General features: G+C 48.5%; 7 protein-coding genes across 7 annotated transcripts; 4 read left to right on the forward strand and 3 right to left on the reverse strand.

The window, feature by feature from the left end:
• Positions 1 to 1053: 1053 nt before the first annotated feature.
• On the forward strand, positions 1054 to 3225 carry BKA55DRAFT_517266 (Alpha/Beta hydrolase protein; the record flags this gene model as incomplete). Its single annotated transcript, XM_046188173.1, has 1 exon — positions 1054 to 3225. One exon carries the CDS (start codon positions 1054 to 1056, stop codon positions 3223 to 3225), a length of 2172 nt encoding a protein of 723 aa, XP_046046948.1.
• A 405-nt stretch (positions 3226 to 3630) lies between these two features.
• BKA55DRAFT_574855 (ATP11 protein-domain-containing protein) lies at positions 3631 to 5053 on the reverse strand. The gene has a single exon (XM_046193329.1). It carries the CDS (start codon positions 4781 to 4783, stop codon positions 3776 to 3778), a length of 1008 nt encoding a protein of 335 aa, XP_046046949.1. The 5' UTR covers positions 4784 to 5053; the 3' UTR covers positions 3631 to 3775.
• On the forward strand, positions 5054 to 9212 carry BKA55DRAFT_665349 (Dos2-interacting transcription regulator of RNA-Pol-II-domain-containing protein). The gene is made up of 6 exons (XM_046197745.1): positions 5054 to 5430; positions 5480 to 5605; positions 5656 to 5718; positions 5769 to 6355; positions 6405 to 8087; positions 8140 to 9212. Exons 1-6 carry the CDS (start codon positions 5340 to 5342, stop codon positions 9085 to 9087), a joined length of 3498 nt encoding a protein of 1165 aa, XP_046046950.1. The 5' UTR covers positions 5054 to 5339; the 3' UTR covers positions 9088 to 9212.
• Positions 9213 to 10276, reverse strand: BKA55DRAFT_574857 (microsomal signal peptidase 25 kDa subunit-domain-containing protein). The gene is made up of 3 exons (XM_046193330.1): positions 10110 to 10276; positions 9755 to 10038; positions 9213 to 9702 (listed from the first exon to the last, which is right to left on the reverse strand). The coding sequence occupies exons 1-3, from the start codon at positions 10150 to 10152 to the stop codon at positions 9358 to 9360; spliced, it is 672 nt and encodes a 223-aa protein (XP_046046951.1). The 5' UTR covers positions 10153 to 10276; the 3' UTR covers positions 9213 to 9357.
• Positions 10277 to 10533: 257 nt separating this feature from the next.
• Positions 10534 to 11466, forward strand: BKA55DRAFT_541716 (integral membrane protein DUF106-domain-containing protein; the record flags this gene model as incomplete). The annotated part of the gene is made up of 4 exons (XM_046190405.1): positions 10534 to 10580; positions 10638 to 11032; positions 11078 to 11239; positions 11288 to 11466. The coding sequence occupies 4 exons, from the start codon at positions 10534 to 10536 to the stop codon at positions 11464 to 11466; spliced, it is 783 nt and encodes a 260-aa protein (XP_046046952.1).
• A 49-nt stretch (positions 11467 to 11515) lies between these two features.
• On the reverse strand, positions 11516 to 12483 carry BKA55DRAFT_96018 (RNA polymerase III subunit Rpc25-domain-containing protein). Its single transcript, XM_046201697.1, has 5 exons — positions 12346 to 12483; positions 12194 to 12292; positions 12041 to 12137; positions 11837 to 11987; positions 11516 to 11788 (listed from the first exon to the last, which is right to left on the reverse strand). The coding sequence occupies exons 1-5, from the start codon at positions 12355 to 12357 to the stop codon at positions 11566 to 11568; spliced, it is 582 nt and encodes a 193-aa protein (XP_046046953.1). The 5' UTR covers positions 12358 to 12483; the 3' UTR covers positions 11516 to 11565.
• A 606-nt stretch (positions 12484 to 13089) lies between these two features.
• On the forward strand, positions 13090 to 14938 carry BKA55DRAFT_692627 (uncharacterized protein; the record flags this gene model as incomplete). Its single annotated transcript, XM_046199805.1, has 2 exons — positions 13090 to 14078; positions 14125 to 14938. 2 exons carry the CDS (start codon positions 13090 to 13092, stop codon positions 14936 to 14938), a joined length of 1803 nt encoding a protein of 600 aa, XP_046046954.1.
• Positions 14939 to 15303: the final 365 nt, after the last annotated feature.

Genomic DNA, 15303 nt, shown 5'->3' on the forward strand with positions numbered 1-15303 from the left:
ATCTACAGCGTCTCCAAGCTGGGGTAAAAAGCCAAGTCCAGGGTTGGTCGATTCGTGGCGAGACCCTGCAAGACTTCAATTGGAGAAACGAAGCACAAGATCAACAGGAGCTGAAAATAGCTTATCTTGCATGAGGAATGACACAAGCAGGATACTTGTTTCTATTTGCCCAGTTCAACTTTTATCCAAGTATCGTCCATATCAGCATCTTATGGACGAAAGCGAAATCATACATCATGGATGTCCAACCGTTTACGACGCGAATTCGCTCTTATCCTTTCCCCAATTGTATAAGCAAACAGTATTCAAATCCAGAATGTCATACACATCACCAATTCTTGGCCGTTGGCAGTGCATATCATTTCTATTGCAGCATGATTATCCAAAACACACAGCTGAGAACGCAAATTAAATGATCTCTTAGACCCCTTTTGACAGCCTTCACATGCTTTTCAGCAAGGATCATCGCTCATTAAAGTCGCAGTTCCCGCCACAAATCCGGCTGTCTGGCCAAAACTCTGCTACTATTGACGCCCATGACGCAACTCTATCTGAGAGCGACCATTCACAGTTGATTGCCCTGTCACTTCTCAAGATTAAACATTGCCAGCCTGTTTGATGAATTTGAAACGGCTTTTTCCTTTTTAACCATCACACAAGGAAATATTCGGTCTAGACAGTTAAACTTCTCTAATCACGCCAGTCTCTTATACACCGCACATCAACCGAGACTGAAGTCAACAATCGGTCTGCCCGTTAAGTGGAATATTGGACGTACACCATCTGATCTATTCTCCTTATGATCCCACCCTCTTTTATTGATCCTTGACCCGTTCTCGCATTAGCGATCTCCGTCCTGGATTTATAACTCCGTAATCCTTTATAATCCCCTGTCAGACATGCGAATTGTTCCTTAAACAGTAGATCTCTCTTCCACAGCGCATCTCAAGGCCGGCAGTCACTCAATCACTCGACTACTTGTTCTTCACAGCCCATATTTTCATCTAGTACCTACACATTCTTTACTGGCCGAGTTGGCCACCAGAATCGACTATGACACAACAAGAGCATGGCTCGTCAACTGCGAAGCAAGAGCGTCATCCTAAAGTTGTCGGCAAGAAACTAGCCGAGACAGCCGTCCAATTCACACAACAAGCTGAGAAGCTCTCACACCAACATCCAACGGGCGAAGACCCCGGAGTTGCTATCGAAGCACAATTTGTCACACCTCATGATCCTGTTATTGTCACTTCAGATGGAAAACGACTCCCAGGTGTACCATTGCAGGAGGCGCATAAGCTCAATGTTCTTAGGGAAGAGCTTCAAGGCGAACCAGAGAGTGTCGAAATCAAAGCAGGAAACGAAACCAAGGAGAAATTTTCCAATGTCGAGAACGCAAACCCAGAACAAAAAAAGGCTGTCCAGTTACCTTCAGAACAGAATGGCGCATCTCTACAAAAGTCCAACAGCAACAGCACGTTGCGAAAACAAACACCCCCTTCTCATACCAACCCTCTCTTCCCTCCACTGCCGCTATATGGACCTCCCAATATGTTGCGCAATCTCCAATGCATGTTCTTTCGAATCAGCGCTTTCTTTCTCAGCCTGGCATTTCTCGGCGTTATCGTCTTGGGCTCCTTGTTTACAACGATACCCATGATATGGAAGAACATCTGGCACCGGCTGACCTTTCGCGATCCTGATTCTGATAGGCCATTCTATCAAGAGGAGAAACGCAGGGCTCAAGCAAGACGCGAGCAAGAAAAGGCTTGGAAGCAAAAATCACCAAATGGACGGACATTAGACAGGATGGAAAATGCGGAGGAATTCCCACCAACAGAAGGCGGACCAGACCCAATCATCTGTGACGTCGCATATTATGCGCGCAGAGTTGGCCTTGACGTTGAGACATTCGAGGTTCAGACCGAAGATGGATTCATAATCGACTTGTGGCATGTTTACGACCCAAAGGAGTATACCGAACTGGACGAGAGCTTGAGATCTGACCAAGGCCCGGAAGTCTTTCAACGCCAGAGAAAGAAGCTCAAAGACCCATCACAGAAGCCAAAGTTTCCTGTGCTGCTCATGCATGGCCTCCTACAAAGTTCAGGTGCTTATTGCTGTAACGATGACGATTCTCTCGCTTTCTGGCTTTGCAAGTCTGGCTATGACGTGTGGCTTGGCAACAACCGTTGTGGATTCGAGCCCAAGCATGCACTGCTCGAATACAATGACCCGAGGATGTGGTGCTGGAATATCAGACAGATGGGTGTTTTCGACCTTCCTGCATTGACGTCGCGAGTCATCACAGAGACGGGTTTCGAAAAGATTGGACTTATCTGCCACTCCCAAGGCACAACCCAAACCTTTGTCGCCTTGGCCAAAGAACAGCGACCCGAGTTGGGCGAGAAGCTGACCGTCTTCTGTGCTCTCGCCCCAGCCGCGTATGCTGGGCCTTTAATCGGTAAAATGTACTTCAAGTTCATGCGAATAATTTCGCCAGGTCTATTTCGTCTCATGTTTGGCATCCATGCCTTCATTCCTTTCATGATGCAGATGCACAAACTCTTGGATCCGCGTCTATATGGCTGGCTTGGTTATAAAGTCTTCTCATTTCTGTTTGACTGGACTGACGCCCGTTGGGATCGCGGCCTTCGCAGTCGCATGTTCCAGTTTGCGCCTGTGTACGTCAGCGCCGAGTCTATGCGATGGTGGCTTGGCCGAGAGTGCTTTGCCAAGCACAAATGCATCTTGTCGACGAAAGAGATTGTAAGAGCTGAGGAGCACATGGACTCCAAAGGAGATGGACGACCGATGACACCAAGGACCTCATCGGCGCTCGAAGCCCATCGAAAACATCCCAAGGGCTCTACAGCATGGTACAACAAACAAGCACCACCTATGGCTATGTGGGTTTGTGGTAATGACGATCTTGTTGACGGGAGGAAGCTACTCCGGCGATTTGAGAAGGGCCGCGAACCTCACGTCAACCTGGTCCACAGCAAGGTAATTCCTGAATACGAACATCTGGATGTCATCTGGGCTATGGATGCGGTTGATCAGGTTTTCAAAGAAGTTCGCGAGGTTCTGTGGAAAACATGCAACGCGCGCGATATTTGCCGAGTCCCTGAAGGTTGTGAGGCGGTCCTACCACAAAAGGAGAAAATGTCCGTCAAAGAAGATGCGGTAGAAGAGTGCCAATCGAGTAGTAGCGGCGAGACTTAGAAAGTGTTCGAAGAAACATACACGATACACACGAACCAATACACGCAGATAAAAGATGGATACGAATAAACAGGGAACACAAAAGGGATATACGGATTGGGGCAATGTGGATTGACATCATGTTACGGATACCTCTGCTTGGCTTTTTGAACATCAACACTATCTAGATACCTCGGCTTGGATTTCATATCGGCGATGGCGTTGTATGGAAGGCGTTGAGGTTGGCACATGTTATCTTGAATATGCAACGAGCTTATAGACATACTGTTTTAATAAGGGGTTATGTTCGAGTAGAATATTGTACCATTTACAATACGTACATCAACTGCAATGTGCAACAAGTCTGAACCCCTCATTTTCAGCTTGAGTATGAGATCACATAATACGGTAAGGTAAAGCTCTGTAGGATGTGATAGTTGTTTAGATTATTTTGTACACTGGTCGTTTATTCTACAATGCATCGCCTTTCTTAGGTTGATGTTCCGCTCTTTGCCTTTGATAACACAGAACCATGATATAGACTCGTGGTTGAAGTTGAATACCCCCACATTTAGCCCATGCGCTCAGCCTCCTCCAACAGCTTATCAACGCTGAATCTCGAATCACCAGCTGCGAACCAGTTCAACAGCTTCTTTCGCTCCTCAGCCCTGTCCTTACGCTCACCAATCAACTCGACATCCTCACCATCCCAACCACCATAGAATCGCTGTAGAGACATGAGAAGCCACTTGGCGTTCTCTGGTGTAACACCTCGGTCAGGCAGGACCTGGCCCTGCATCAAAACCAAACCTCGCTCATTGGCAAGGTCGAGGTGGTGTGTGATAGTAGTGTGAGGCTGCGCAAACTCGCCTCGGTTCTTGTATTCAGCAAGCTGTGTGAAAAGAACTGTGCTGGTCTTGGACTCGGCATCAAAGGTCCACTGGAGGAAGTGAATCTCTGCGCCTTGAGCGGGATGAGGCACTGGGAGGACGAATTGAGGTGCTGCTCGTGCAGCGTCCTCCATGGCCTTGTATGTAGACATCGGGATTACGGCGCAGAGGTTATGCTCGGATGAAGCATGTCGTAGACGCCAGATAGCTGTAAGCTCCGTGTCTGGAAGCTCTCGTGCCTTGGGGAGGTCAATGATGTCATTTAGAGTCTTAATGGCTGGCTTATCCGAGCCAGCTGGAGGATGTTGAGGAGGAGTGGTAGGAGGATCGCGAGGGTCTCTGGTGGGTTGGTCTTGTCCAGGAGGATTGTCGGCGTTGGGTTGAATAACTGGTGTTTCGGGTGCTTGAGGAATTGTTCCAACTGGAATCTCAATGCCGCTCTTGCGACGCTCAGCATCGATCTTATCGGCGTAGGCTGCCTTGAGCTGGTCGATGCTCTGGTGTCCCTCTTGTTGAGCCTTCTGGTTCAGCTTCTCTTTGTACTTCTCGACGACGGCCTGCGAAGGTTGAGTTGTTGCGAGGAAGCGAATATCGTGAACTTGTGCCCATCGTCGCTGGTTGATAGCTCGGGTGGTGCGTATGGGAGCGGCTACAAGCCGGCGAAGGGCAGGAATTCGTAGTGAGGCCATGTTGAAGATCAATTGAGTCAATAGAGCCACCCGTGGACGTATCGGCTCAGCTGTGTTGATGTGTTTTGAAAGTCGATGACGGAGAAAGAAATACAAGGGTTGACCATTAAAATTCGCTGTCGTCACTTAACCCAAGAAATACTGTAGTGGGGCCGTGTCTGCGGAATGACGGGACATCTCCGATGAGGTCGATGGCCGGCTTCGGAGTTTGACATGATGACAAAGAGGGCTTCAGCAATTGGACCAATCTGATAAGACTTATATCAAAAACCTCGAAACAGAGACATACCAAAGAATCTGGACCCTATTTTCATAACGTCTCTCATTATTTTGTTGCCTTCGATATCGCTCCTAAGAAAGCCAACTACAGTGATCAACTACCCCGCCAGACAATTTCACCGCTTTTGGTGGGCATCAACTTTCTGCCACTTCACTATCACAAACTCGAGGGGCAAAGTTACCAGTTTCTCTATACAAGTTGTATGGTGTTGTGCGATTAGTTGGTTTTGTACATCCCAAAAGACAATCAAAGGGCTTGTGCAGTCTCAAACTGTCCATGATGGCGGACTTCAGGCAATGGGCTCTTGAATTTGTGCTTGCCGATAATGAGGGGCAACAGACAGCGATAGCCCAAAAGGCTGCCAACGGTACTTTATTCCGTCCTCGATAAATGAAGCTATTCTGACTTTCTTCTAGAGATTCAAACTGCAGCGGCCAATACCAACCCTGTAGCTCGATGGGTCGAAGCTGTGCAACCTTGGATGCCAGGTGGTGGTAATGAGGCCGAGAATGAGACACCAGACTGGACGGCGAGGGCAAAGGGTGAGTCTTGATTCATACAGCATGTCATAGGTCATGTCTAACTTTGATAGCGCTTGAATTTCTATCACGGACGTTGGATTTTCTAAGCAATGATATTCTGAAGCCTAGTCAAGGTAAGTTCTTGTTTAAGATACGACTACGGTTTTGTCTAACTAGCGATTAGTAAAATTGCTGGTCAGTTTCTTCGGAGCCATGTTCGAGGTCGACCATAAAGCTGGAATTATGCCCTCCGCAAGCGCTCTATCTAGGATAGTCGCCATGAAGTCCTTCCAACGTCACATGGGACACGACATTATCCAGAAAGTCTGCTCACTGAAGGACGATTTCCCACGCCAAGTATCCAAGACCAGACTCGAAATCTACGAGCTCATACGACTACTCATGACAACTCCTGGTGTCGCCAGCGACTTACAGAACACACACGGCTCGTCTGCTGGCTTTATGCTCGACCTGATTCAACTGTGCAGAAGTGAGCGAGACCCCGAGTGTTTGATGGTGTGGTTTGATATTTTGAGGCTGTTCATGGCTGAATACACTGTCTCTCAAGACGTATTGGAGGAAGTATATGGTGTTTTCAAGCCATACTTCCCCATTTCACTCCCTAGAGCATCTCAGGTTGCAATTACCCCTGAAGAGTTGAAGCTACAACTGCGAAAGTGCTTTTCCGCAAATCACTTATTGGCCGATAAGGTCTTTCCTTTCCTTTTGGGCAAACTTGATCAGGGTGATGCTGTAACAGTCAATGTCAAGGTTAGTTAACTCCATTATTTAAGGGAGAAGTTAAGCTGACCGAATCTAGCTCGATATCCTCAAAACCATGCAAGCCTGTCTTGATGAGTACAGTCATCCACAGAAGGCAATTGCCCCCTACGCCAACCAAATATGGGGCAGCTTGAAGTATGAGGTTCGAAATGGAGAGATTGAAGATACCATCTGGGGCACCCTGGAAGTTCTCAAGTCTCTCACTCGACGACTCACTGGGGACAGCCTCCGCGACTACACACTGTCAGTTACCAGAGATTGTGTCCCAGACCTTGCGACAACCATGTATGCCTCATCTGCTGGCCGACTCATGGTCAGTGTCTTGAGCTCCAAGCCTAGCGCTTTTGTCTTAATGGCTGCTCCCGTCATCACACATATCAAAGAGAACTTGCGACATCCAAAGGCGCCTGTCCACACCCAGGATCTTTTGAAAGTCTTGCACGTCATTCTAGAAACCCGTTTCCTACTAGTTGACACAAATATGGCCGCTGAGGACCGAGAGGATTTTGCTGCCATTGACAGTTTCTTCAAGTCTCTTTATGAAGACGTCTTCAAGAACCCTGTCAGTCTCGGCTCTAAACCGGATGCCTCGTATGATGATATCAAGGTTGCTACTCAAGCAGTTCCGGGAGCTGGAGTTTTGGTTTGCCAACGGCCTTCCAAGTCATTGGATCTGTCAAACAACGGCGCGAGTGATATTTCCCAGCGATTACTTCCCGAGTCAACTTGCTCAGAAATCTGCGAATCTCTCTTTGCCATTCTCAAGAAATCAGGTCCCGAGTATCCTCGATCACCTGGAGGCGATGAACTCATTAACGACACTGCCGGGGCTCTTCAGAGGGCTATCCGCTATTTCCCTCGTGGTTTCAACGGCCTAGTGGATGAGAGTTTGAACATCATTCACTCTAGCCGAAAAAATGGTAACGTCCTTGATACGGTTGAGACGATCAAGACTCTTGGAGGTTTGGTTGCATATCTGGGCTCCTCAGAACTACCTTTCACACCACGCGACGGCTTCGACCACTTCATTTACTCTATCCGTGCATTCCTATCAGAACTCTTTGAAGCCCTCGAGTCCAAGTCGGATCCTGAAATTTGGTGTGCCTTGATAGCTACAGTCCAGTCTACTATCCGACATTTCAACGATGCCTGCTTGGCAAAGAACCCCGATAAAGAATTCTTCATCGAAGATGAACCCTTACAAAAGATCGGCTCTGCGTACCCTGCCCTAAGTCTGCTTGGCGTGGAGAAACTGACTGAGTCTTCTCCTGAATACCATAGTCGAGTTCCTCAGTCAGCGTCTGTGACCGAGATCAGAAGCGAGTTCTTACTCGTTGCCCTATTCATTGCTAGACAACTCTACCGCCGAGCAACCAAGGTAATTGATACACATCCTCAAACAAGCAAACAAGCTCTGAGTTTGAGTGATGATTTCGCCAATGTCAATGAAGTCTCTGGACACCAGTACCTTCATCTTATTTCCACTCTCGCAGGCTTTGTGATCCATGAGTTCAGCGAATCTCAACAAACGTCACTCAAAGCCGAGAGTTTTGCAATTAGCCTCTTCCGCGATGATTCTATTAAAGTTCCCCAGAAAACACCAGAAGCGACGGCGAGCTTGGAGAATGGTTCATCTTGGAGTTGGTTGGTATCCGAAGCACCCAACGTTCTATCTTTTGGTATACTGCAAGCTTTGCAACCACCAACAGTAGCTCGCCTGGTAAGATCAACATAATCATGCTTCATATTCTTCCTTGCTAACTCGATTGTAGTTTGACATTGGGGTTGCCCAGGAGTTGATTCTCAGTGGATTCGCAGCCGACACAAACTTCAGCAGACCAGTGGCTCTTTCTATCTTGACTATTCTTGCAAACAAGTTCAAAATCGAGACTGTTCCAAGTCTCATAACAGCTCTGGAACAACGATCTTCGAGTCTATTACCCGCATCTACGTCAGGAAATGAGGCTTCTCGCTTGGAGCAAATCACCTCCATCTATGCCCTTGTTGCCGGAATGGTCAGACGATATAGCGGCAAGGAGGCCAAGACATTGCTTGATGTGGTCAAGGAATCGCCTAAAGATCTTAAGCTTGGCACCGAACTTGCTCGACAACTTGAACTCATCGTGGCTCCTCAGCAACCGCTTACCAAAGAGTGCTATGCCATCGTCAAGCCTCTCTGGACCCAGAAGGTCTACTTCCAACTTGTTAGCCCAATGCTACAAGCCGCTACTGGAAAGAATGCAGAGGTCCAGGACCAACAAGTTAAGGCGAACTACAGCACCGCGGTGTTGCTCATGGTTAAGCACATGAATTTCCCTATTTATGAAGCCGATGCAGACAGCATCCTCCGAATCTCGATCGCTGTTGCGCAAAACAATGGCATCGGCCCCGAAACCAAGGCAGCCCTGGATGTGATTAAGAACACACTCGTAGAGGCTCCTGAGAAGGGCAAGGGTCACATTCGAAGCATTATTAAGATCTGCAACAGTGTTTTCTCATATAAACCATCTCCCACATCAATCGATATAGAGACAGAGGCTGCTTGTGGCAAGCTCGCGCTAGAGATCGTGGGAAGCTTACCACAAACATATGACTCCCAGCACTTGATACCACATGCGCCTCAAGTGCAACAACAGTTGACATTGGTTTGTGGACACCGCGTACGAGAGGTGAGAAAGACGGCACGATTGGCTAGGGCAGCTTGGGCAGACCTCAAGTAAGGTGACGGGCTGGTTTTTACATAGAGGCAATGTGAATCAGGTTATGGGACTTGATCTCCTTTTCGTGGTTGGTGCAAGATAGATACTCGGAAAAGGTTCATATAACACATAGATCATTCAGAATTGGACGATAATTGAGTACAACCATAATCAGACGTTCTGTTGGAGTTCTGACAATGTCCTGACAATGCATGGTATCAAGATGATTGCCTACAAACGCCATACTATATAACCTCTTGTTATTCTCTTCAAGCTAAAGTATACCCCTTTTTACGCCTTGCGTCGCTTGCCACCTTTCTTTTCAGTTATTTCTGGCGTGGATGCGGCCTCGGCACCAGTGGCGTTGGCAGCCAGAATAGCATCGAGAACATCAGGGCTGGCATCCAACAACTCCTTAGAGACAGTAACACGCTTGGGGTCTCGCTTGCCGATCAAAGGTACTGAGTTGGCGAGGAGCTCCTGGAAGGGAACAGCAACGAATTGGCCGGTCTGGTCGAACCAACCACTAAAAGGCCTGGAGATTTTGTGAACGGTGGATTTCGAGTTCTTATCGGTGATAGTGACAGTGAGGTTGTAGATGGGGACGTTCTTCTTGGTAGAGCTGCTGATTGAGATCTAACAAAGATGTTAGTAGAGTCCAATGAAGATGCCAATATGTTTGTTTTACTCTCTCTCCTGAGGGTGAAGTTCCCTCGTAAACAACGCCCTTCTCACGGAACATAATCCATAGTGTCAAGGCGCCATTGATCAAGGTGTAGAGCGTAACAGCAGCAGCTGTGTAGTATTTCGTGCTCTCAAAGCCCAGTTTGTAGTCCCAGAAGAAACAAGCAGCTGCAATACCGAAAGCAGTGTATCCGAGGGCAAGACGAACATCGGTGAGGGTATGAGATTGGCGGAACTTGAGAGAATTTAGGTAGTTGGGGATAGCATCATCGGAAGTGTTCTTGAGGTCTATGTCGCGAAGAGCCACCGTGTCAGAAGATTGTCTCGTATAAGAGCTTAAGAGGACCTGGAAAGCTTACCAGCAAGATTATAGACCGAGATCTTTTCAGCGGCGTTGGCCATGATGAATTACAAGCCTGAAATGGCTTGTATTAGAGAAATTGGGTACTGTGGTATGTTGCTAAGAAAGTGGCCGTTTTCTCTGTGTATAAGTATCGAGACTCACTGTCATGGGAGGTCAGTCGTGGGGCTGAAGCATGTGGATAGCTGTCCCTTCATTGAAAGTCTAACCCCGAACAGCTAAGGTCCTCTGTAAAGTGTGGCTGCTCCAGGGTCGTTAGTGTACCGCCACCAATCAACAGCTCCGCTTACATGTGGCGTCAGTAGCCTTGAATCGTGGCTATTTGACGACCTTGAACCTCACATCTCCCACAGCTCCATTGCAACGCGACATCAGCTTCACTTTCCCAACGCTCCTATCCCACCTCTCCGACTATCGACATCATGGCGCAAGCTCCGGTTCAGACCCTTCATAGGGATCCTCAGTTATTGTTCGTCGCCTCCCGATCGATCCGCCAATGGACCAAACCACTAACTTGAGCTTGTAGCTATTGGATCCTTATCCCCATCACCATTGTTATGGTCCTGACTGGTGTTCTCCGTCATTACGCATCTGTACTTATGGCGACCGCGCCTAAGAAGCAGGACGAAAAGGCGATGCGTGAGCAACGCTTCCTTGCTCGGGGTGTCGCTCTTCGGACCAACCACCATGTCCTCTCACAGAAGGCATTCGAGACTCGACGTGATACTCTGACGACCAATTACGAGGCTGGAACATACCTTAAGGAGCCCGATCGCAAGGGCCAACCTCCTGCCAACCCTCTGTCCGATCCCAGCGCTATGGACGGCATGATGGGTATGATGAAGAACAACATGGCCATGATTATCCCCAATACACTCATCATGAGCTGGATTAACGCCTTCTTTAGTGGATATGTCATTAGTATGTTCATTTATTATTGAATCTGGACAATACTAATCATAATAGTGAAATTGCCCTTCCCCATTACTATCAAGTTCAAGAGCATGCTCCAGGCTGGTGTTCAGACCAGGGAAATGGATCCTCGATGGATGTCCAGTATCAGCTGGTACTTCCTCTGCATCTTCGGTCTCCAGTTTGTTTATGTCTTCCTTCTCGGTAGTGACAATGGTAAGTGTCCTGATCTAACAGTCTCTTGGATCAACTAACACCATGTAGCCGCCAGTCAGGTTGCCCAGCAAATGCAAGCGCAGCAGATGCCCAACCCCATGATGGGCGGTCCTGGTCAAGACCCCCACAAGCAATTCGTGGCCGAAATTGAGAACTTGAACGTTGTGGAGCACTACTCTGTTCTGGACAACGTCGAGGAACGTCTGTTGGCGGGTATCAAATCGTAGATTCATAGAACGAGCAAATGTACATACGCCAAATAAAACGCGGTGACATATTTTCCTGGGCCCTTGTTCTTCTATAATTCTTCAGTCCATTACCCAACACTATGCTCCATCCCACCAGAGGCATACTCCAAGTCCTTCGGCAGCCATACTGGCCTTGATGCGATACGGAGTCTTCAAAGGTGAATCTTCAGCTTGTGTTGGGCCAGCAGGAGCTTGATCGTGCCACTCCTCATCTATTACTTGAAAGCGAACCATTTCATGGTTATCGTAGAAGAGTCGATCCTCATCGAGATTCCAGATCCAGAGTTGTTCGCTGTGGTTGCTGCATGGTGTTAGCATCTGCATATGTAAGCAGTCACGGGCTTCTCACTATTCGGCACCCTCTGGTAACTCCTCAAATGGCACAAAAATGTCATCGAAGAAATCTGTTCTCAGATTGATACCTGCGGGCGTAGAACTTCGTATTCTGCCAATCATGACTTCACCCTTGAAGGGGCGGAATACAACCATGCGAAACTCAGCTGAGCGATGCTCCGTTAGCTTCACCTCAAATTCAAAGCGCATTTCTACTCACCGTTCACGTTCACAAGACCTGTGCCATGTCCAATGAGACCTTCTGATGCCCATTGCAGATCGTACAAGCAGATACAAAGACCAATCTTTTGAATAACCTGTTACGTTCAGTTAGTCACGAATTCAATATGCGATAACGTAAAATAATTCTCACTTTATTAGAATACTTGGCATTGATGTTGTCTTCGATTGCGTCTATGCTGCGCTTCGAGAAATCCTCCGGCGCAATTTGCACCAAGTCGGCGATCTTCGTCTAAACAACTTATGAGTCCTTGATTCATGCATCAATGGCAGGGTAAAACAAACCAAGATGAACATTGGAACACCGAATGCGCGAGAATCCACTAATATAAGTCTTCTGGTAAGTCAGAGAAAAAGGAGAAATGAAAGATCGTTGAAGTCCTATGAAAAGAAATTCAGCTCTATGAAGTTCTTGAGTACCAGCCTAAGGGTGTTTGACAGCGTCCAAAGAACCTTGAGAGCGGCAGAAAAAGAATGCCAGTGGCGCTAAGCCGTATTCAGTCGAATTGAAGCTCACAGCAGCTCACCGCCTTCCAAAAAAAAGACTAGTATGTCGACCGCGACTGTGTTGTACAGGGAAGTTCGTCACAGTCTGGCGCTCCAGAGCAAGCTCCTTCCGTCTTTCAATCATTGTCGTGCCTTCTTTTTTGGAAAGGGCGTCACAAACGGGTAACTGCAGTCCTGGTGCCATTGCCTCACTTACCGGGCCTGAGAGTTCCAATAACATCTTTTTAACTCTGATTCCTAACTCTCTTTCATTTAACCTCTTTCTCACGCTGTCTTATCCTATGTAAACTTTTACTCGATCACAGCAACTCGCTAAGGTTTTTACTACTCCCGTCTTTCGTCTCACCGAATTCCGACACTCCATCGAGTAACTTGGTAAACAACCAATCGATTCAATTACAAACGCACGCCTTGAAGCTTCATCCTCCAGCTGATTTCCGACTCTGGCCTTCGCAATCTTCAAATTCTGCCACCTGAACATCGACCCCCCTACATCTATTGTCGTCGACACTTATCTTCACCATGTCAGGATACGGTTACGGTCCTCCACCTCCGCCACCGCCGCCTTCTTCTGGTGGAACTTCAAGTTATGGGCCACAAGCTCCATCATACCCTCAACACGGCCAAGGTCGAGGAGGGCATCACGGACGAGGACGCGGTGGCCATTACAATGGCGGCCGTGGAGACTACCATGGCTCCCCTCAAGGTCATTATGAATACAATGGCCAGCCATATCCTCCTCACAACCCTCCTCCCTACGGTGCCTCGCACCCTCCTGCAGGAAGCTATCCTCCGCAGCCTCAATGGGGACCAGAGCACGGACATCCCCCTCATGGGCATCCGCAAGGTTCTATGCCTCCAAGCAATTACCATCCCAACTATCCTGCTCAACCGTACCCTCCCCCTCAATACCCTCAACAGCCACCTTACGGCGCTCCACAGGCCTATCCTTACCAAGGGCCACCAGCTCCCCCAAACCAGGCCCAGTGGAGTGGTGCTGGACAGCCACCGGGAGGCCCTTATGGCAACGGGAGAGGGCGCGGCGGCTACAATGACCGCAATGTCCCAAAGCCTCCATTAAATGGTCCTGTGCGCCCTGGCTATGAGCATGAAGCCATGCCACCAGCTAATGGCTATGGCCAGCCTTATCCTCATAACCCACGAGCAGTTCACTATCCTCCTCCACAGTATCCTACATACCCTGGCCCTCATCCACCCCCTGGTCATCACCAGGACGGCTACTACGGCCACAACAACCGTCGTGGTAGAGGAGGCTTCCGCGACGGGAACACTCGAGGACGCGGAGGTCACCATGGAAATGACAAGTCACGTCACCAGAAGCATGGGAACAACGACTCTGCTCATCACAAGTCTGAAACCCCAACTTTGGGAAAGAAGAAGAAGCGCAAGACCAACACGCTCGGTCTAACCCCTGGTATGGATTCGGAGTCTGAAGATGACGAAGGAGAGGAGAAGGTTTTGACGGACTTGATCGGACAAGAAACACTCAAGTAAGTACTCGTAGCCCTTCCGCTATAATAATGCTAACAACTACAGCGTGAAAGACGTTGCCTCTTTCCTAGCGGAGAGAAAGAAGCATTTCCCCACCAAGGCTCGTGTAGAAGCCAAGAAGAATGCCGAGTTGGCACAAGATGGCGAAGACAAGGCCTCCTCGCTAGAGAAACAGGCCGACAAACTCAGACGACAGTTGCGCAAAGTTGAGTCGTCGATCAAGCGAAAGCGAGAACAGGGCGACGAAGGTGACGAGATGCGAGATCCATCAGAGGAGTCTTCGGATGACGAGCCAGAAGTTATGTCTACTCGTGCCCACATTGCTCCTCCGCCTCCCCCGCCGGCCAAGAAAGCCGACGTATCCAAGCATTGCAAATATTATTCCACTGGTGGAACATGCGGCAAGAAGGGCAAGTGCCGCTTCGTCCATGATCCTGAAGTCCGCGAAGCAGCCATGAAGGATCGTGAGGCCAATAATGGACGGCTCACTATTCAACAACGATTAATTCTCAACGACAAGGAGCAAGAAGATCTTACTGTCCTTCAGTCAATCCAGTATCTTCGCAAGAAGGGGCTCATGCAACCCGAGGAGTCTGAGGTCAAAAAGGAGACAAAGCCAGTCAAGGCTGACCTTCCGGCCCATCCTCCCCCTTCAAGTCTGCTTCCGGCTGCATCAGCGTCACTTCCCCCTCCACCTATCAAGCGAGAGCCTAACTTGCCTCGTCATAACCCACCTCCGTCTATTATCCCTAGTGCCAACAGTAGCAGCACTCAGGGAGTCAAGCCATATCAAGGATGGAACCTGAGACCTTATGGGAGCACAGGTGGCAAGTCGTCCAAGAGTGACGATCTTCCTTGATCAACTTTTTTCATGGAGCTGGTCCGATGTTGTCTCGCAGTTGATGTCTGGCCCCTCAGATTGTGGCTTGGCGCCTTTTACATGGATAGTTGTCCTGGCCTGGATTTCAGGTTTCTCTATATACTGTGTATAAGTATAACAGCCGATTATAAGCGTCGAGCTTGCTGTGGGTTGTCTGCAGCTTTTTCACAGACCCAAACGATGTCAGGTTGTCTGAACGGTTTTTCAAGAGCATGGCTATATCAGTGGTAAGCTTCACTAAAGATTCTTTACCACATTTGTTGGGACGTTCCCGAGGTGCATTGCTTTTGGATTAGGCTGGGAAATAAGGCGTTATTTAATCAGTCAAGGGCATTAATGGCGTC

Source organism: Fusarium redolens, assembly GCF_020744475.1.
Source record: "Fusarium redolens strain MPI-CAGE-AT-0023 chromosome Unknown BKA55scaffold_12, whole genome shotgun sequence".
NCBI lineage: Eukaryota > Fungi > Ascomycota > Sordariomycetes > Hypocreales > Nectriaceae > Fusarium > Fusarium redolens.

What these genes read in the sequence shown, in the direction of transcription:
- BKA55DRAFT_96018 (XM_046201697.1), bottom strand. An exon ending in AGGTCTTGTGAACGTGAACG is followed by an intron (nt 11,988 to 12,040) that starts GTGAGTAGAAAT and finishes AGCATCGCTCAG; the next exon opens with CTGAGTTTCGCATGGTTGTA. An exon ending in TTACCAGAGGGTGCCGAATA is followed by an intron (nt 11,789 to 11,836) that starts GTGAGAAGCCCG and finishes AACACCATGCAG; the next exon opens with CAACCACAGCGAACAACTCT.
- BKA55DRAFT_574855 (XM_046193329.1), bottom strand. Translation starts at nt 4,783, where the DNA reads ATGGCCTCACTACGAATTCCTGCCCTTCGCCGGCTTGTAGCCGCTCCC.
- BKA55DRAFT_665349 (XM_046197745.1), top strand. Translation starts at nt 5,340, where the DNA reads ATGATGGCGGACTTCAGGCAATGGGCTCTTGAATTTGTGCTTGCCGAT. An exon ending in CTGGACGGCGAGGGCAAAGG is followed by an intron (nt 5,606 to 5,655) that starts GTGAGTCTTGAT and finishes TAACTTTGATAG; the next exon opens with CGCTTGAATTTCTATCACGG. An exon ending in CACCAACAGTAGCTCGCCTG is followed by an intron (nt 8,088 to 8,139) that starts GTAAGATCAACA and finishes ACTCGATTGTAG; the next exon opens with TTTGACATTGGGGTTGCCCA.
- BKA55DRAFT_574857 (XM_046193330.1), bottom strand. Translation starts at nt 10,152, where the DNA reads ATGGCCAACGCCGCTGAAAAGATCTCGGTCTATAATCTTGCTG. An exon ending in CTCGGTCTATAATCTTGCTG is followed by an intron (nt 10,039 to 10,109) that starts GTAAGCTTTCCA and finishes TTCGCGACATAG; the next exon opens with ACCTCAAGAACACTTCCGAT. An exon ending in CTTCACCCTCAGGAGAGAGA is followed by an intron (nt 9,703 to 9,754) that starts GTAAAACAAACA and finishes CATCTTTGTTAG; the next exon opens with ATCTCAATCAGCAGCTCTAC.